The sequence below is a fragment of the Rhea pennata genome, chromosome 7, assembly GCF_028389875.1.
Source record: "Rhea pennata isolate bPtePen1 chromosome 7, bPtePen1.pri, whole genome shotgun sequence".
In the NCBI taxonomy this organism is placed as follows: domain Eukaryota; kingdom Metazoa; phylum Chordata; class Aves; order Rheiformes; family Rheidae; genus Rhea; species Rhea pennata.
In genome coordinates, this window is record NC_084669.1 from 28,507,360 (window position 1) to 28,529,372 (window position 22,013).

Consider the following 22,013-nt stretch of genomic DNA (forward strand, 5'->3'; position numbering starts at 1 on the left):
CCTCAGGAGACGAGGAGCCACATAAAGAACTACTTAATCTTCCCAACTCACATAATACATATATTTACTGTACATAAATAGACACACACACACACACACACACACGTATGTATGTACATATATGTATATTTGCGTTACATTTGTGACATACTGGAAGAAGAGACTGAGCGAGGTCATCAAAGCTGGGCACTCTGTTTCTGTCCCCGTCCCCTCCCTGAGATGCAATGCAAAGAAATTGGGTTTGGAGAGAAACATGCTGGGAAGCATGTGGAAGCAGTTCTCCAGTGCAGAAGATCTAACAAAATGTTGCTTAGATTGTAAAACTGGGATTAAATGACTCTTTGTGCCTCATGCATGTGTGCGTGTGTATTTGATTTTTAGGGGAACCTTCTATTGCAGGATTAATTTCATCCTTGTTGCCTGCTGACAAACAAAGCCAGTCACAGAGGATTAAAAATCGTTCCCACACCCTCCTGATTTAAATAAACCTAGGGTCATGCCACAGTCCTTCTCCAAATTACAGTGTTTCTTGATGAGAACCAGCATATGAATTTTATCATCCGGATAATTGAATTAATCCAATAATGTTTAGAGTAGAAATGACCACATTTTTGTAGTCAGCTCTTCCCATCAAGAAGCGACATCCTTATGCTCCGTCTAGCCCTGGCACTGGTGGAGGGGTTCAGCAGCGCAGCAGCTGGCACCAGGCGACTCGCTTCCCCCAGCTGTGGCAGGACACACAGCCACCTAGCGGCTACGTCCGCAGGGAGACACTGCTGGACAGTTTAGCAGTCCAAATTTAAACCTCACACTACATATATTTTTGTGGCTATCTTCCAGTTATCTCTATGCATTTTATTTTATTCCAAAATTGCCTCAAGCCAGGTAAGCCATGAAATAAACTTAAAATTTGGGAGCAAAAATTACAGTAAGAGGGTTCTGCCAAACACCAAAACCAAACCTAACAGTTAAAAATAAAACTTGAATACATTTTCACCAAGCTTCTATTAATTACCAGGACTAAACAACAATCACATTTACTGAAAAATATCTTTGTAGTACAATTCCAAAAGCTACTAAAATTTGGTTATTAACTGCACTTTGATTTCCTGGCTTTAGTGTTTTATTTATGTTTATAGCTCCTAAAAATCTAACAAACAACAGTGTAAGAGGTTGAGTTGAGATGGAACATTTTGCTGTAACACACACACACACACACACACACACACACACACACACAGAGCAGTGCCTTAAACACATGGTAGGAAAAAGTGTTTTATTGAATGATTGTTGTTTTACAGGAGAACACTTATGTTTCAAAAACACAAGTAATTGAAACACAGCAGTAACAGCACATACCCAGTGAAGATTTAAATATTATGCATATGATAACACTTTATGCAGAAAAGGCTGAGATACAGTTATGTGATATATTCAGCCTTCTTCCATTAAAATGACACACAGATGTATGCAATGCTAACTCCAGTAAGGAAATTGGACCCCAGGATTTCCCACTGTGTAATCAGAAGCAAGAGATCTACTGATCCATTGCCCAAGCAGGATTTGAGGTTCAGCCATTGGTTTGTGTACCTGAGTCATATTTGCCTTTATCACAAGAATTAACAGAGCAGCAATAAAAAATAAACTATTTTGTTGTCTTATACTGATAAAAAACCCAGACTCTGCCCCTAATGAAATACATTGAGGGCTAGAAAAATCAATTTCCAAGAAAATAACCTTTTGTTTCTTTCTATTTAAAATCTGAAATTCTTTTTGTTGAATACTCTATCGTAACATTTGATTTTTGGAAGTATCCCCATCATTAGTTGACTTCTCTTCCCTTCTGTTTTTAAAGATAGACTCTTATTGTCAAAATACAAGCTTCTTTGGTACTTCCCATGAGAATTCATTTCTTCCAAAGTGACCATAACATGCAGTCTTTTGGTAAATGGGTTTTTTTAGGTCCAAATCCCTATGTGTATAATAAAGAAAGAGAAAAAAAAATCATGTTACTATATTTCATGACATATACCATTAAAATCCAGATGATGATTCCCTAACATGCTCTAGGTGACCCTGCTGAGCAGGGAAGTTGGACTAGATGATCTCCAGAAGTCCTCCCTTCCAACCTTACTGATTCTGTGATTCTATGCTTATTTCATGACCTCAATCTAGTGACCATATTCTTCGGATGTAAACATGTCAGTGAATATGCCCAACAACAGAACCATAAAATTGGCAACAAAACTTAAATCTGAAGTGCTTTAGGGCTAAGATAAAGTTCTTTTAGTTATTGAGAAATATGAATTTTAACATAAAAGAAGGAATATCTTCAATTAACTTTGTAAAATGAAATATTTTTAATTTTTACAGCACTGTAAAGGTAAGTAAAAATCCTTGGAAGTCAAAAATTAATTCATTTTATTTTATTTCAATTCATATGCTATATAAGGCCAAATGCTGAAAGTTTCATGCTCCATATGAAACTTGAGAACTACATCTGTCATCTTAGAAGATACTGCACACTGGTAGATCCATAAAAAGTTACAACTGTGACAACTGATTAAAAAAAAAAAATCTCTTTTGTCCTACATGGAGCAATCCAACTCCATGAGCTCAAGAGGTTGATCTATCACTGCTGCTTCATGGAAACATCTAACAGTTTTGGAAGGAATCAGTTCTGGAATGTGATCACACAGGTATTTCCCTACCTGTGTGCTCCTATTACTCTACCTGACAATGACTCCGGGCCGAAGGTCGAAGTTTTTGTGCACAATGTCCAGGAGCTCTTTCTCTGTTTTTTGGGAAGTTCCGTAAGTGAATAGTGAGATGGACAGCGGCTGAGCTACTCCAATGGCATAAGAAACCTATAGGGAAAAAGATGCTATAGTTCATAAACAAGGACAGAGCCTCAGTCAGCGGCAGAACAAAGTATTCATTTATGAACCATCTTAGGAAAATAGAGCCTCTCCTTCACTTCCTATATTTGCACAATCTGTATTCATAGAAAGAAAGAGAAACCTTTGAAAAATTTTGACCTCGCTGGTAAATTTTTGTCTGCTTTATCCAGTGATCAATGCTCACCTCCATGAGCAGAGAGCTGAGGGCTCAGTAGATGTCCAGAAGAACTTCCAATAAAATGAACGCTAAATGAAGCCCCAGCTGCTCATGTGTTGTTAGACACATTACAGTGGTCTTGAGCCATGCACCTTAAGGTCTTTTTTTCTCCAACCCTAATTCATTTCCAGGACTGCAGCAAACTCCCAGGATCTAGCATTCTAATACTGCATCTAGCTACACTTATTTAAGGAAAAGCCGAAAAAGAATCTTTTAGAGAATCACAAAATTCAGGTTAAACCTTACCTGAACTAGAACACGACGACAGAGCCCAGCCTTCACAAGGGATTTGGCCACCCAGCGTGCTGCATATGCTGCTGACCGGTCCACTTTGGTATAGTCTTTGCCAGAAAAGGCCCCACCTCCATGGGCTCCCCATCCACCATAAGTATCCACAATGATTTTTCGACCAGTAACACCAGCATCACCCTGCATCAGGAAAAGAATTCTGCCATTTTACAAACCATTTTGTTGTAATTCTCAAACACGGGTATAAATCCTGCTGAAGAAGGCATCAACCTATAAGGGAAGCAGGCACTTGTGGATCCTTGTGGGTAGCTGAAGGAATGAACTTGTCTCACTGAGCTACAACAGTGGCTATAAACTTTAAAGTTATATTCGTAACACAAGCTATTCACAAATGGTATTTGGCAGTCAAGCAAAAAGGTCCACACCTGGATAGCTTGAGCTTCCAATGCCTTTTCAATTTACATTTTCATTTTCAAATTTTTATTTACATTTTCAAATGTAAATATTTCAAGCATTATGGGAATTTTGGTGGTACCCATACCTGTTTTAAGAAGTGACCTGTCTATTGAATCCTAATTGAATACAGAACACTTGCTATCAGAACAACATGCCATATTAGAACTACTAAGAGATTTTATGCTGGGTTAAGGAAAGATGAATCAGGCTGTTGTATCTTTTGGCCAAAATCTGAAGTTATGTGAATATCTGATGTTAAAGAATAGATGCTTTTTTTTTTCTTTTTTAACATTTGTTATCGAAAGGTATGCCAGTGCTAGCTTATACACCATTAGAAAGAGGCTAGCATCCAACACTTCCAGTCCAATATTATTATGGATACTGTTGTATAAATATGTGTGAAAACAAACTTTCAACTCCAAATATTTATATTCCAATTTAAACAATATACAGCAGGTATGGAATGACAGGGAGTTAAAGGGAATTGAGAAAGACAGATTAAAATAGATACTACAGATTAATATTCTAAGATACTAAATATGGAAATAGAGACGATGATCTAGCTGGCCACATGGCTACCTTGATTGATACCTTTGCTTACTTGATATTTTCATTGGATTTTGACTAGTTGAGCAATATCTGAGTAATTATCTGATCCTCAGTCTCCTAAGTGCTTAAGCATTATCAAGTGAATGAAAACATGATCAAATTTGAAATTCAGCTTCCATCTGTGCAAGCAACTTTGAAAATCTTTCTACAGAATATTATGTCAGTAAAACTCAATTGCTGGAATGTTTGCATAGCAAACACAAATGTAGAGTCAAAGTTTTTCTTAGAAAGACTGGATACAGAAGAAAACCTTTAGCACTGTTTGTCCAGTTCTGCTAAAAAAACTCCATGAGATGGAAACATGAATTGCAGATAGCTGAGCTTGTCTAAAGGGTTCTTTACTCCAGTGGTTCACCTGCTTTATTTAAACCTCAATTTTATCATGCCACAGAAAATTGCAGTGATAACAACTTCTATGCAGTTATTATTTGACTGCAGAAAAGAGTAAGAGGAAAAGGAATGGACAGGTGAAAGAAGAAAAAAGCTCTTTTTACAGAGTTTGAAAGAGTACAAATGCATTTGTAGTGTGTGAAAATGACTTTGCAATGAGCTGTAACAACTTCACAGTACCAGCAGGTGCTGCTATTGGGAAAATGGTGCTTGCACACTGCAAAATTAATTTTGGCAGAGACAGAATTCAAGGTATCACAGTGCTTGAAAACATAAGGTAAAAATCCCAGTGTAATATATGTGTCCTCCTTAAATGACTGAGCTGGCATTTAAGACACCCTTCAATAGCTAGCTTAGTTTAAAAGAAAATTTAGTAATACTAAATTTAGTAATGAAAAGTAATCAGAAAGTTCAAGATTTAATGGACCATAAACTAATTAGTTATATATTTTGGTTGCCACAAACGTAAATTGCATAAATCCAGTGATGACAGCACTTGTAAAGCCACGGACACACAAGCAGATTGACCCATGCTAAGTAAATTTATTCCTGTTTTAAAACATATGCTGCAACATGCTTGTGCTTGTAGGTGCAAACATAAGCTATACCACTTCCACTGCAAAAGCAGAAAAGGTACTGTTCATTGGCTTACACCTGATTATATTACAATTTTAAATGAACGCAGTTCAATGCACCCTTGAAAACTTTTGTATGTGTAGCCTTCTTATTGGCACGTAGCTATGACTGGTACATGGGTTGATTTGCTCCAAGTTACAGTTCAAGTTTGTCACTCCAGTGTTTTGCCCATATTCTAGAATGTTAATGATACATGAAATTATAGTGATACCACCAATTTAACTACACAAAGATATATTTTTAGGGCAATAATGATAAGCTTCGGCACTTACTTTCATATGTATTCCATAGCACTAATGTAAAGGTACACCACCTTGGAAATAATTCTGGCAAATTCCAGAAAAATTGATTAATTTGAATAGTAAAGGAAAAACCATGTCTGCTTGGATTTGCTGTAAAACTGGGCATAACTTCAGGAAGGAGCTTTGAAGTTTTGCTGTGATAGTTCTGGGGGGAACTAGAAGCAAAAATATAAAGAACTGTGAACTTGTTTACAAAAACTAAATCTCTGCTAAAGTCCTGACCCCACAGACAGCAGAAATTCTGTCTGACTTCTGTGAATGCAGGATCAAATAACAAATCCTAGCTCCTGCATTTCCCTGATAAAGCAAAAGCAACATTCCTTTCTCACCCAGAGAAGCCTACTGGGGCAGATTTTCAGAACTGATGAGAACCTTCAGCTCTCACAACTGTCAGACAAACTACAGGAGCTGTACTGATCTGAAAATCAGGCTCACTGGAACAGAAATTAACCTTCAGTTGTCCATCTCTCTGCAAGCGTGCTTTTCCTGAGAAATGACTGCATGTCTTGTTCAGTGCTGGACTCAATAAGGTTTGAAGAAACTCAGAGCTAGGCTGTACGTTATGCATATAAAACTGAGCTCAAGTTGCATGCAAAGGTCATGATGCATGTATGATGTAAACATGCCCTCAAACTTACTTTGGAATCTAGCTTCCGTGGGACCCTAGGTGCTTCTCCCATTTAAAACTGCAGTTAAGTCTTCCATTAGACAACTTGCGTCTCACGCCTTAGGACAGCCATACCGGAAAAGCTGAACATTTCTATAAAAGCATGCTTACACCCAATGGCAAAGACAAGCTGATAAAGCATCAGAATAATAAAATACAAACCTGAGGCCCTCCAATAACAAAACGTCCACTAGGCTGAAGGTGATAAATAGTCTTCTCATCCAAGTATTTTGCAGGAACAACAGCTCGAATCACACTATCCTTCAGGGTTTTGCGCATATTTTCCAGCGAAATTGTTTCATCATGCTGAACAGATATCACAATGGTGTGAACACGCACTGGGATGACTGCTCCATTCTCTTGGATATACTGAACAGTGACCTGAGTGGAATAGGGAGAAACAGGAAGAAAAAAATGAAGATGCTACAAAATGTATTACCGGTCTACATCAAACTCCATGCCATGCCATCCCAACAGTTCGTTGCAGCAAAATGTTGGAAGATCGCTGTTTACATTGTTGCCTAGGTATGTGAAATGAAGTCTGCTTCTTCATTCTTAATTCATACAGTGGTGAGGAGAAAAAAAAAAAAAAAAAGGCCCAATATGGACAATCTGTTACTTATGAAATTGTTCAAAATCTGTTTTTTGGTTGCGATTTCCAGCTAAACTCCCATGCTGCAGAAGAATTTACATTCTTGGCACTTCTTTAAAAAAGCCAGCCCAAATTACTACGTGCAAATACACCCTGTGGATTTACTGACACTTTTTCAATCAACACTGAGCATTTAGCTCTGAAAGGGTTAAATGTTTCTTCACTGGTTTGTAGTTAAGTGCTTCTTGCATTCTGATACAGGTTAACCATCTTCCAACAGACAAGGAGACAGTACCACAAGCATTGGAAATGCTTTATCTGCTACTTCTAGGTTATATAGTAGGAATCCTGATATTCTGAATACCATCAATTGCTCTCTTTAAAAATACTTAAGATTTTTTGAAAGCAAAAAATGATTGTTCTCAACTACTTGGACTACCCAAAAGTGATTGAAATGCTACTGTTGGTAAAAATAAAGGAACTGGAATGAAAGTGATATTTACCTGTGTCTTAGAATCAGGTCTCAGCCAAGGAAGTTCTCCACTGCGCCTCAGCTCTGCTAACCTGGCATTCAGTTTATGAGCAAGAATAATCGTTAGAGGCATACATTCTTCTGTCTCATCTGTTGCATATCCAAACATCAAACCCTACAACGGGAGGAGAAGAGATGCTTCAATCACTGCTGAAAAGCACTCAAAGACCACAAGATTTCATCTGAGACCAAAAGTAAACAGCCCTCAGGTTTACTTTCCACTATTTCACATTATTATCCAAGAAGCCAAACTCTGATCAGGCTGTAACATGTAACAGCATAACGAGCAACAAACCGTGTTCCAAGAATTTTTCACTGAGCACCTGAACATTTATAGGAAGACAGAAACATGGACAAAAATTCAAAATTTTCTCTGAAAAATCAGTCTTTTATTCATAGAAAAAATATCTATTTGAGCAAAATAGAACTCCAGGACTATTCTGTGATATGAAAGGTGTTCTCATTAGTGTGGAAAGGTTGGAGAGAGTTTAATGTATGAATAGAGATACCTTTATACTGCAGCTTGCATCTGACATTTCTGGTATTTCTCCAGGGGAACAGAATTTGAATACTGCTTCAAGGAAGGACAATTCAACACCTAAAGTACCTGTCTCAGCTTTCCAATGCCACACGCTTCTAGCCTGTCCTTGGGGAAGTAATGGCTTCTACTGCTATTCAGTCACACTCGCTACATCAGACTCATTTATTAGACAGAGTTAGCAGCACTTCCTTTTACCTCACCCAGTGGATGTTGTGATACAAAAGCAATAAAGGCAGGAAACTGTTCAGATACAATGGGAAGGAAGGCCATGAAAGTGTCAAAAAAAGTAAGATACCTTTTTATTTGATGTAGCATTATGTCCCCATGACAGCATAAAAGCATTTTAATTTAGTTCTCCAGGGTTTTTTGAACAATATTAGCTTGGCTCCTAGACTCTGGTATCTCTATTTATGGTTCTCAACAGCACTGCTATAAAGTAGGTATTAATACTAATGAGAACAACTGTAAATGTTAAACACATTCATACTGCTATCAGTCGGATTATGGAGTTTTTATGGTAGCATCTTTCTCTTGGGAACACACTGCAGTTATCTACATGTGTTATTTAGCTCACAGAAATGTAACTTGGACAGCCTTAATTATGTGGAATATCTACAGTAATAAAATAGACCTCTGCTTCTGGGAAATAAGTAAGAATTAGAAGTATTCTAACATATTTGCCTTCATTTTATTAATGTTGCAGACAGTTGAAACATCACCTCTAATTTTTTGCTGTGTAAAATCTCAAGAGCTCTGTGAAAGTGGTAAGATCCTTTGTTTATTCCATCTTAAAAGACAAGTCTGGTTGCAAGATGAATGGTCTGATAAATCTAGAGCTACTCAAACAAAAACATGAACTACATTAGCAAAAAACCTCTGCTAAATTCTAAGAGCCATGTTCTCAGCTACCACAACCAGCTGGCGCTCTTTCGGAGTGCATGGAGTGCCGTTACAAACGCTAGCAACTGCCTGCCCTCAAAGAACTGGCAACAGTTTTCGTAAAGGTATGTTTTTTTTTCTAGGCTAGTCCAAGATGGAAGTGTGCAAATCTTCACATGGGATTTGACTTAGAAAATGAGGCAATTTCCATTCAAACAACTTTGATGTTTTAGATGTGACAAGTCTTGTCCACCTGATCTCCAGCACCAACGTCCTCTTCATTCCTGTGTAGATGAACACCCTGGGCTATATCAGGTGACTGCTGTTCCAGTGCCACTAAAACATTACAAGTCTTGTAGTCAAAGCCTATTTAGAAGAAAGCATAGTGATGAATTATTTTTTTCTGTCATGGTTAAGGAAAGTAATATGGAACCTTATACCAACATTTTCATCCTGAAGGACACCACACATTCAGAATTCATAATCTAACTGCTATTTGTGGTTAAATTTTTATCAGTATAATACTTCAAACTTTTCTGTGAGGGGATGGGTGTATACCATCTTACTTCAGTTGCTTGCTTTTTGAATATTCAAAACCAAAAGGAAGCTTTACCTCACTAGGTATTTTGCCAAAACCTATAAATCCAGGAATGAAGCTAAACATTACACTTTTAGCTTAACTAATAAATCACCACCAAAAAGGGGGTGCCCTGCCCTCTCTTCCATCTCTCCATTACTGCTTGTCCTCTCTTGCTTTGACATCCTGTGCCAAGCCAATTCAGCTTATGAATTGCTAAATGCAGAAAATTAACTAGTCAAAAAAGTAAATATCGAGCCTCTCCCAAATAAACAGTATTAAAAACATCTATAAAAATTCCTGTGAGCTGATGTTTTTAGTAACTGGAGGCTATGTTATTTGTAATACAGGTACAAACTGTGTATGCACCTAATTTTCTCACAGTCATTTGTGTGAGAACCACAGAGGGAAAACAGACCTGCAGCAGATCTTGACATGGGACTTTACTTTACATTACTTTCAGAGAGAAAGACTTTTAAATTCAAGGACTTCCAGATGATTATGGCATTTTTCACCTCTTTCCCTAGGTATATCACGAGTAACTTGCTTCTCTGCAAATCCTATGTTTCCCAAAACTATAGCTACCAGCAGCTGCTGCATGAATTCATGTACAGCCAATACAACACATACATGCATTCATAGGTATATGATCCACTTGAATAATGCTCTTCATCCGTTCTTAAGAAGACTATATAGAGAAGGAAACCATAGGTCTTGTGCAATTTTTGTTTTAGTTTTTTTAAAAATTATTTTTGCAAAGCTATTGTTTTTTACCGTGTCACCACATTTCCCCTTACAATTTTTGGTGGATAGGATAAAAAGGAAATTTATGAACTATTACATTTGCCAGTATTTTCTGAAAGCACGGCTGTTGAAAGCACTGCTGTTACATCATACTAGAGGTAACCTGCAGATGTGCTGCTTTAACATTCTCCCATCACAATCTCCCAGGAAAATGTATAGCAATTAAAGGATGACAGGAAACAAATGTTGCTAACCAAAAGCTCTTAAAAGATACACTTCATGGTAACAGTGTTATATTTGCAATGTATAAATAATGAGACTCCCTGCAAATCAGAGGGTGAAATGTGGCTGGGATATAAATTGTCTGTTTCATCACTTGTACAATACAAAAACTTGAATTGGACTGCAAAACTACTGAGTGCAGGAGTTTGTCCCAGATTTATAAAGCATCTTGCACAGCGAGCATTTGCTTTATGCCTAAGAATCCTAGCAGCTACCACAGTACAAATACATAACAAGAATATAAAATGAAGCGAGTTTCTTCTTCCTTCTCTTTCTCACCAAGATGCATCAATCAACTTGTCAAATGAATAGCAGAGATTCAAGTGCTGGTAAGCTTGAATGAGTGGTAAATTCTGTGGCTTAAATTTGTGATTAACTCTGTTCTGGCCTAACAATACAGTTCAAAGTATCCTGCCTGCTCCGTTTCAGTTTTAACTAATACATGATGTTTTTCTACTTAATAAATAGGATAAACCCAGAATGTGTATCATGGGGCAATGTGTAAGAAGCTTTCATACAGGATATTCAATTTTTACCAGGCTTGCTAAAGTCCAGATATGGAAATGGTGACAGACCTGTTACATAGTTGTCATCTGTCTGCTATTCAAGGATTTCTTGATTTTTTTCCACCAACCTTTAGCTGAATCATCATAGCCAATATGTCTAATTGCATCTCGGACAACTCGTTGATAATCCACAATAGCAAGAGATGTGATCTCCCCACAGAGCAACACCATCCCTGTCTTGCACACTGTCTCTGAAAAGGGAGACAAAAACAGGATTACAGAAAAAGAATAACCCAACTCATTATTAGGAATAAGTATGTTTGTGATGACAGTAATCTAGAGAGATCTACTGGGTATTTAAATTACAAGTACATTTTCCCCATATTTTTAGCTGTCTTAGCTCCTTCTACAACAAAATATTTTCATATTCGCCACATTTCTGAAAGTAAGGAAAATACAAATATGCCCAATTTACAACTGGGGAAATCAAAACACTGAGCATAACTCAGTGATATGCACAGATGTTTAGGGAACCATAGCATTCAGCCATGATTTCCAAATCCACTGCAGTGCCTTACTCACTCTCAGCTGCATACTTGGGTCAAATAATCCTCATTAGTAATCAACTGTTTTGCAAACTTGCATCCAGTCTGAGGAGGAAGACTCTGAAAAGGTATATAGTCATGCAGTGAATGAACCAGGCTGATGAGCCTGAGGCTGATGGTACAACTCTTTCTGCAGACATGTCAGAAAACACCCGAGTAGCTATGTGCAACTAAGACTGAAAAATTAGGACTTCACTAAACATAATAAATGTAAGTTTTTAACAAAACATTCAAATTGTTTTTGAAAAAATCCACTGTAATGAAATTCAGTCCGTTTCTCCTGGGAACATTATAGCCACATACCACATTAACTGTTCTACCTTTCTACAGTATACTACTTTTCTGTAGGCTGCTCAAGACTCAGTCTTCAGAATAACTTTTATTGTTTCTTCTCATCTCTCCTTCTCTTGAAGATTACAATTTTTACATAATTACTTGAGAATAAAATGAGTTAGCAGATGACAGCATTAAGCTCTTTGCAATTCCATCATAAAAAGAACAGTGACTGGGTGATGGTGTCATGACCTTAAACAAAGCAGCAAACAACTTACCACAAGCAACCTTGGCATCTGGGTCCTGTTTCAGATGGGCGTCTAGTACAGCATCACTGATTTGATCACAGATTTTATCTGGAAAACATCAAAGATGTGACTCAAAACCAGAGCACTTAAAACAAAACATGGATTGTTTACATCATTTTGAACAGGGAGGGGTTTCAACAAGGAACTCTTTTATTGCTTATTACTAAAGTATTTAAGCTAATTAATGAAGACAAAAGTCACACGAAACATCCTGAAGGAGAAAAAAAAAAGATAAATACAATAGGGAATGGGGAATTACTGGTGTAAATTAATACTGGATACAACTTCACCTGAAGTTTTCCATACATAAATGTGAAACAAATACGTTATACACAGATTTACCTGAGAGGCTAGGAAGCTTTACTCCCAGCCTTCTCCTTCTCTAATAGCACGAGATAATGCAACATGAACTCCACAACAGGGGCCCTCTAACAACAAGGCTATATTTAGCCATTAACTACCTCCCCAGCAGAAAGTTAGAATGTACCTGAATAGGTAAAGCCTAAAAGATAAAGCCTAAAAAACGTTTTAATCATTACAGAGAATGCACAGTGTAGACAGGCAGAACCAGCTCAAAGTACCTGTTTCCAGTTTGCATTGTCCTGAAGTGCCATCTGCTACTGATCCCTGCTACTCACTTGAGATGGAGGAGTGAGTAGCACACGCAGAAGCAAGAAGGGCTTACAAACCAAAGTTTGCCTGAGGTCAACCTTAAATACATCTTCAATTACATCCTAAATGCAAAGATTTCAGCCAAGGTTTCCAATATTAGATTTTTTTCTTTTTTTCTTTACTTCTTATCTTTTCAAATGAATAATACATCCTAATCAAATAATGTAGCTAATCTAGTGATCACAGAAGGGCAGCATCCATAACAATGCCTTCCACCTGAAACGGGTGATTTTTCTTATATACTTTCTCAAATATTTTCATTTTATTGTACTAAAAAAGTCTACTATTGTATACAATGCTTAGAGGTTGCTGTAACATGATGAGTGGCAAAATAAATGAGTCACTTGACTTGCTATTGTGCAAGACACAACACATCTGAAAGCAATGTTTTGTATTGGTGCGCCATTTAAGATTTCTGACACATTTATTCTCAAGTCAAAATAAATTCTCATCTAGTGGCAAGAGAAAGGTGCCTGCTCAGTTAACAGGGGCATATGAGAGATTAGACAACTAATGTGATTCTGACACTCCTATCTCCCACATTAACCACTTGAACATAGAAAAAATAACACGAAAGATTATTAGAAATTTAGGTTAGATTGGAGCTTTCAGTTTCTTGGGAACTGTATACAGAATACTAAATTTGGGACAGTTACTACAAAATAGGAATCAGACACAAGTATTTAAATCTAATTTGAAGTCCAAATGACCCTTATTTAGCAAAATCAGAACTCTGATTAAGTTACATCTCTACACGCTCTCTTGAAATTTTCCATTTTTTACAAGGAAAAAATAGCCATATTTTCAAGCATAAAAGCAAAACTTACAGGTAGAAATATGAGTTTTTGATTATCTGGGTTGGATAACAGAGCAGCCGGGATAGGATAGCCTTCCTAGTGCAGCTCCCACGCACTGCCACAAACTGCAAGTGATCAGGACTGCGGTACAGTCTTTTTTTTCCAACACCCAGAGTTTCTACACTATTAATAATCTTTATCCCTGTTTATGCAACACACAAAGCATGTCTTACCCACACTAGATGCCAATGGCTCCAAATTTGTGCAAGATCTCTGTTGGCACATAGAAGGATACAATAGGTATATTTTTCCAAAACACCAAAAGGATACAGACCATCCCACATGACTAATTCATCTTCATTTCTCTCTGTGACACTTACCTGGTGCAAAGAACCTTATGTTGGCTTTGTATGCTGTGGTTAAATCTAATTTATGGACTAAAGCTTTCCTGAAATGTCCCCAGGGAGCATTAGCTCTAGCAGACAGTAAAATCAATGAGTGAGGATGTAGCAGAAGGTTTTCAAGTTTTTTTTTTTTCATGAAATATATCATATTAGTATCTACAGTATTTCATGGATATTGACAGATAAAAAAACAGCTCTTTGGTTTCCCTTTCAGAAGTGAAATAACACAGCAAACATTCATGAACAAAGAACATAGCCTGCATTTACAGAATGGAAGACTCTGTCCTGGGAAAGCATCACTTTGACAATTCGTGATAGAAAACCAGATGAACACCCACTCATGGAAATGAAATTATCTCAGCATATAGCATTAGTGAGGCTGCTACCAAAATACTAAATTGTTGTGGTAGTATTTCAAGGACAATGTTAAGAAGCTGCGAGAAGGTTTCAAACAGACTGAAGAATGACCTAAGATCGGAACGCCTATCTCATAGGATGAAATCAATCAAGCTCAATCTAGTTCTGAAAGGTTGAAGGAAAGGCAACCTACCAGAGGAAATACTAATAGGTATTGGGATCACAATCCCTAAGTACCTACACAATGATACGCTTTTTGATGAAAGAAGCGTTCTTGTATGAAAGACAATAATGTACTATTACATTACCTGGAAATTAAGGAGATACATATAAAGATACAAAAAGCAAAATATTAAAAGACCGAAAGTTAAAACCATTTATGCAAAGGTATGTAGGATTCTTTATCTCTTCAGATCCCTAAATGAAAACTAGGTACCTCTTTAAAGGTTTTTTCATTATCTGCATATGAAGGAAGATTATACCAGGGGTCTTTTTTGGCCTTTAAAAACTAAGTGAAGACTTTCATAGGAAAATAATCAATCAGAATAATTCAATCTACTGTGCTGATAGGATATCTTTGAATTAAAATAGGCTGAGACAAATCAGACTGACAATTGATGCCATATCAGATTGCTAATATTGCTAGTGCATCTAGATGCATTTATTGACAAGTATAGATACAACCGTCAAGACCTGAAAGTGAAATCTAGCCGGATGATGAGCTGATTAGTGCATTAAATTAAAGAAAATTCAGCTGTCTAGTACTCAAGGTCTCTAATGTAAAATAGAATCAAGCATTTCTATTTTTAGCAGTCCTTAGCAGGCTCTGTGCACTCTTCATTCTGTTATTTAAATTTCTCATCTCAGTTGTTCAAGTTCTCTTATTAGCTGCTAAATATGACAGGATGTTTGTCCATTATCTCCTCATCTTTTCTTTTTTTTTTTTTTTTTTTTCTGAAGCAAGTAAAATGTAAGGGACCATCATCTAAGAAGTTGATGGAAAAACTCCAGGAATTTTTTATATGTAATAGGTCCGAATCCTGTTGATGCGCACCTTCATGTAGTGAATTACTATACAATAGGATAAGGATTGGCAAAGGGATGTCTCATGTAAGGATTTCTTCACTGAGCAGGGAAGTATCAGATACACATGAATGCTTATCAAGAAATCTACCTAGTTCATACAGACTCAGCTCTTAAGGCAGAGATACCAGTTGGCCGTACTAATAGCTCTTGCTAGCTGCAAAGAAAATGCATGAGTCTAGGAGAGCCGATGACAAACCATATTCAAACACCCAGTTGTCAAAGTATGAAGTAAAGGAGACATTCAACAATAAAGGTGATCTCCACTAATTAGGAGGATCTTCACAGTATATGTTTTCCATATAGTTGGACATAAATTTATGTGAAGCCAGACTATATATTAAACAAGCAAGAGCCTAACACTCAGAAACACTATAGCCTTAAAAATTAATCAGTCTGTAAACAAAAACCAGTGGCAACTGCAAGTTCTCAAGACATGCCCAAGACTCAAAAAAAAAAAAAAAAAAAAAAAAAAAAATCTATGAACAACTGTAACAACTAAAAATCTAATTCAAAACAGCTCTGTGCTTTGAAGCAGAGCAAACAGGTTCAGTCACACTTCTGGCTTTGATTGTGTAGTAAATGAAACAAACATTAGCCATTTCAAAAGGTATAGTTAATTTTCTTAAAAAGCTGTGATCATCAGAATAACATTGGGTAGCTATGTCTTTAATGATACCTTATTTACATCAACCAAAACCAAACATTTTAAACTAGAAGGTGGAATTAAGCAGAGCAATTCATGGTATTCTGATGAAGAAACAAAATTTTCAAGAAAGGCAGATACTTACCATGAGCACTTCATCAAAAAATAAGCTTTTCACCACAAAAAATTTCACAGGAAAGATTTTGAATAGCTGACTTTTCCCACTATTATATTTTTAATATATTTAAAAGACTCTTGAGTAATGTTAATTGAAAAAGGCAGGGGTAGTTCAATATTAACACTATGCTGTTCAAAGAAAAGACGTCAGGGAATATACAAGATAAGCTTGTACATCTGTTCTTTTTGTTCAATACATAGTTTACTTAAGCATTATGTATATTGTTAAGTATATATAACATTGTTAGGTGTAAGACATGCAAGCATCAACTTGCTGGAAAAAATCTGCATCTTCTAGTTTTTTATATTTTTTATTCTGTGAAAATCCAAAATAGTAAGTATACATTTTTAATATAGATGAAAAGCTGAGGCTGCTTTTAGTAGGTATTTTCTTTTATGTTTCTAAAGACTCCTTGTTACTTACTACAGAATTGAATGACATGTTTGCAGGCAATTCTACCTGAAGTTACATCAGAAAAGGGGAGGAATTAATCTTAAGTGGTTGGCACCTCAAAGACATTGTGGGTCAGAACAGCACACAACGTCTTCCAAAGCAGTGAGGCCATTGCGCAGCATGGACAGACACCTTTCCTACACAATGCCAAATGGAGCAGGGACAAAACACAGTTATCAAAGAAAAAAAAATCTCTCTTCCCCATGCTGTTATCTATGTGCTTTTATTTTATTAATAAGAAGCAAGCTATATGTAAAGCTTCTCGGAGTTTGGAATTGGCTCCACTAATACCAGGGTTAAAGACCTTCTGGAAGGAACTGCCAAACTTTACACACAGATGATTTTGAAGAAGCTGAACTGAGAAGATGGGATAAGCAGGGTCTTGTATAAAGTTTATTTGCTGAGCATGAGTAATATCAGTATACTAATTATTGCCTGCCATTAATTGCTTCTATAGAATCTGGGCTTCTTAGTTACATGGAACGGTTAAGCATTACAAAGGTATGTGGCAGTTGTCTACATCTAAACAAGTAAGTAGATAATTCCTCCCTCTTCATTTCTTAAGAAGAGGTCTACACAAGAGCATACAGTCCTCAACTAACACAATCAGAACAATTCAAAATTCCACCAGACAAGGATCTGGTTCAAGATTTTTACTTTACATAAGGCCCTCTAACAAAATTATACTATCACATATAAAAGGGAAGCAACTAGAAACAGGCAAATTATCCATTGGTATCAACCAGAGGAACTCAAAACTTACAGTAAAATTCTAGCTCTGCTGACAACATCAAAAGCCCAAGTACAGCCTCAGATACTGGCACCATTTATGAGAAATAGCCAAGATTTTCCTAGCTAATGAAAGGCTAATGGCGATGTTCTACACCTTTAGTGTAAAACCATAGACAGGAAAAAGGGGGGTTGGCCAGGATATAAGGGTGATCAATTTGCTGTCAAAAATTAGACCTGTCACTGAGACCCATAAGACCTATCGCTGGACTGTGTTCTTGGAACAAGAATTCACACGGCCACCCGGATAGACTTACTGTCAGCCTCCCTCCATCTGGAAAATCTGGATCTTTATTTTGTGGTGGGTATCTGGTTTAATGTTGCTTAGGAAACTATAACCATCATAGCTTTGAAAAAGTCTCGGTAAATTTCAACTTTCACTTTCCACTCCCTCATCTACAGCAAGCCTCTTGGGTTCCCTGATATGTATCCTGAGGTAGCCAGAGATCTGGCAATCTCAGCCAGATGAGATACTGCATACAAATCTAACAAGCGATAATATTTTCCCAACAGTCTGCTAAGAATTTCAGAACAGGAGAAAGATAATGCTCTTGGGCGAGAGTCTATAGAGGGCCAACAGAATTTTCAGAAGTAAAGTAAGAAATGTGAGTAAGAATTGAAAAACAAGTTTAAATTCTAAAACAAGAAACCAGACAAAAAGAGATCTGGTAAAGGAAGCAAGCTAAGGGATAAGCTAAATCTGTGGGGACTAATCTGAATTAGGTCTCTTCCTGTTCTGAGACTTACCTATTATTGCCCCAAGGAAATCAAAAAATAATGATTAGGGTAGCATAAATTGTGACCTGTCATCTTTGGAAATATCAATTTAAAATTACCTCACAGGACAACATTATTTTTCCCTATGCAATTATATTTCTCTACAGACACTAGATGTAATTATATATAAATCTGAGATGGGACATACGTTCCTGGGACTGAATGTGGATGTCATTTTCTGACCTTGTTACATCAGAAAGAACCCCAACTGGCTTAACCTGATGTAGCTGCCTTGAAATCGAAGACAGGTACTCAATTGCATCAGCTGTGCACTTGTCTTGCAGGAATACAGGTAACCTTGTAGAGATGTACCAGAATTATAGATGTAAAAGTGTTTTTCTTCTTACTACTGGTCTGCTATGTCATCCCTCCCATTTATGATTTATTCGCATAACATGAGTACAGAGCTGAAAAAGTCTTGTCGTGGCAAAAGGTACAGGATGCCAAATGGTCTTCTAAAATAAATACACTTTTCAGGACATCAAATAGCCTATTGTCCCCTGGCCTCATTTGGGGGAACACTTCTGTTGACATAAGGTACATGTTTGTGGCAGATGAACATTTGTTTTCAATAAAACTGAACTAAACTCTGCTGACCATACTATTTAGCAAATAACTGTCCACTATTTGCTTAAGCAATTCCATATATTGCATCAATAGACAGATGATGGAATGGGAAAAAAAACACCAGCCACTCTGCAATGTACAGCTGCTAAGACCATTGAATTTAAAGGCTTTAAAATAGCCTGCTCAAGAGATGGATGACAGCTAGTTTTAGAGTATAGCACGTATGCAGGAGAGTTTCACAGAGCCCTTAAGGATATGGAACTTGAGAAGCAAGTAATGCATTCTTGTCCATATGTGAAACTTGAGCCTATCAGAGATACAGTAGTCTCTCCACAGTAACACAGAGAAAAATTCAGATGAAAAGGAGGAGCAGCAAGCATTAACCCCACTGCACTCCCCAGTGTAACACACACCCAGTAGGCACAGGAACTCCTGTTGGAAACACCCTTTTTATCACAGCTCTACAGTCTACACCACCAATGGAAATCCTATGGAAATAACATGAGGTATCCCTTTATGAACACCTTCTATAATAAAAACTAATAATGGATGAATTCTTTGTCATGCTTTTAAAAATAGATTTTAAACAAAAAATATTATGCCTCTTGCCACAGCTGGTTTCTTACCTGGATGTCCTTCTCCGACAGACTCTGATGTGAACATGAAAGCCCCTTCATCATCCAGCGTGTGATCACATAAACCATCCACTGGCCCATTCATGATTTTGATGCTTTTCCTGATGGATTATTCAACAGTAGTTGAAGAGGTCTAACTTTAGTGCCTTCTTCTTTCAAGACAGAAGGTTCTTTACCAGGAGGACTATCACAGCCTTCAGTTACTACTGCTTAAACTAACTTGAATTTCAGTGCGTGGAATCAGCATGTGCTTGTATCCGTGTATGTGTGCAGCCAGTATGCATGTGCCTTAAGTCTGTATCCCTACCTGGTCTGATCTGTCAGTCCCTGTGTAGCTCCTATATATGGAAAAGTGAAAGTGCCTAGATAATCATGTGAGGAAAATGGAAGAGCCCATTTCCTAGCAGGGGAGTTAGTCAACTTCGGGATATTTCACTAATTAACCCAGCTCTTGGAAACATTCTGGATTCAAATCATGCAAGACTGGTAACTTAAGAATTCAAGTGAGCAAGAAATAATGCAGGAGTACTGGTTGCATTTCAGTTCAGCTGCTCCTTTAGTTTGGCTCTCCCCTAATTCAGGGATCTATGTTGTATTTCCAACCATTTGTTGTGGTTTTAGATAGATAAAAAATCTGTAAACGCGTGTCTTTCCTAGCAAAAGACAGGAAGAAATTTGTTCTGCATCATATGACTGTATTTTCCTTGTTCATCTCTTTACATGTAGAATTCTCTCCTGATATATTTTTTCATTTTCATTCATTCTGTGTGCACATTTGAGAAACATCTGATAACATCTAGTATAGGAGCAGTTTCTAATTTATGCAGACATCTCCCTTCAGTCTTTGCCTTTCTTTTTCCATGTCCTCTCTTCTATAGTTAAAATCCATCCTAATTCTTTCTTATATCATCTTATATTCCGTAATTATTAGAGATACACCAACTGCCACAACTTTCAATATAGGTTGCTGAAACATCACAAATGTCCTACTCTATGGGGAGATACTGAGGCTGATTCATTTTTGGAATACAGTTGGCTTAAGTTTGAGAATAAGAATCAACATATTTGTAGCTGAGACACAGGCATCCAATTCCAAAATCCATTAAATCCAAGGATGCTGCTGCTAAGTTTGGCTACCAAATATTTCTTCTACATTCAGATGGCTAATGTCTGGAATATGCTGTTGGAGTGACAGGTATAAAGACAGATGGTGTTTGTGGACATACACATCTGTAAGTTAGTGTAAAAATCGCAAGTAAACATACCTATGAAGCAGGCTCAGAAAATCCCTGGCACTACTGAACCATTAGAAAAAAAAGTGTAATTAATCTTAATTCATTCTGGTGTTAAATTCAGATCTAATCACCGGTCCACCAAAATCAAAGGGAAAATTTACCTTTACTTCAATAACCATTGAATCATACTCCTTTAATCATTTACTCACATGTACAAGTGAAGTACCAATACTTGGATTGGAACAAACAACATACTGCTTGATCCACAGCCCTTGCAGTTTTGACGGCAATGAAATTCTTACCACTTGTCTGTTTAGAAAGTGAGCTAATTTACTTCAAACTCTTGGTCAATATTATTTAAAAGATCACTTCATATAGCCTCTTGAATTCAAATCTCTGCATTGCCACAAATTTATGTAAGAATTCAAGATTTTTTTTCACTTTCTGCTTACATTCCTGAAAACAATAACCAGTTCCTGTGAATGTTCACCAGTAATCTGCTGTAGCATTGGCCCATCTCTAATTATCATTGACATGGAATAGTTTGTTTCAAAGAACATTCTGCTGGTTTATCTTCTGCACAGAAGCTATTTCACAGGAGTGAACAAAACAAAAAAAGCACTGGGTGCACTTAATGCAAAATTCACAAAGCAAATACAGGCTATAAGGCACAGTTTTCTTTGCAGTAACTGTCATCACCCCTCTGACACTAAGATTCTATCCCAGTCTGAATAAATAATGCATTAAAAGCACCTACAAATCCAGAACATTACAAAAAATTAGAAGACCAAAAAGTAACTAATTATATAAACCGCAGTTAATGGATAACATTTAAATAGATTAACTTTTAAATTAAAATAACACCAGTGATAATCACTCCTTCTTAAATGCAAACGCTTTTTTTACAGGAGTACAGAAAGGCATGATGGGGATGGATAAAGCATCTCTGACAAAAGTTCTTTTTTGTACATGTAAGAGTTTGCATTTTACCTCTACAAGTTATCCGCCAGCAGAAGCAGACAAGACAGTATTCTCTACATGAGTTCCACCCTCACTCGTTTCTGATCCCCTTTTTTTGGCTTTCAACCCCACAAGAGGTCAGTTTGGAAATAGGCATTCCATTTTTTTTAAGGTGACACCTAGGCAAAATGCAGG

The 22,013-nt window shown here is 37.0% G+C and overlaps 1 protein-coding gene across 1 annotated transcript; it reads right to left on the bottom strand.

The window, feature by feature from the left end:
• Positions 1-1,271: 1,271 nt before the first annotated feature.
• On the bottom strand, positions 1,272-19,924 carry MAT1A (methionine adenosyltransferase 1A). Its single transcript, XM_062580321.1, has 9 exons — positions 19,615-19,924; positions 12,236-12,313; positions 11,208-11,330; positions 9,224-9,336; positions 7,522-7,665; positions 6,589-6,807; positions 3,364-3,546; positions 2,734-2,867; positions 1,272-1,972 (listed from the first exon to the last, which is right to left on the bottom strand). The coding sequence occupies exons 1-9, from the start codon at positions 19,706-19,708 to the stop codon at positions 1,870-1,872; spliced, it is 1,191 nt and encodes a 396-aa protein (XP_062436305.1). The 5' UTR covers positions 19,709-19,924; the 3' UTR covers positions 1,272-1,869.
• Positions 19,925-22,013: the final 2,089 nt, after the last annotated feature.

Coding starts and splice junctions, on each gene's coding strand:
- MAT1A (XM_062580321.1), bottom strand. CDS start 19,708: ATGAATGGGCCAGTGGATGGTTTATGTGATCACACGCTGGATGATGAA. Junction 11,331..12,235: donor AGATGCCAAGGTTGCTTGTG/GTAAGTTGTTTG, acceptor CTCCCTTTTCAG/AGACAGTGTGCAAGACAGGG. Junction 1,973..2,733: donor CGGCCCGGAGTCATTGTCAG/GTAGAGTAATAG, acceptor TTATACACATAG/GGATTTGGACCTAAAAAAAC.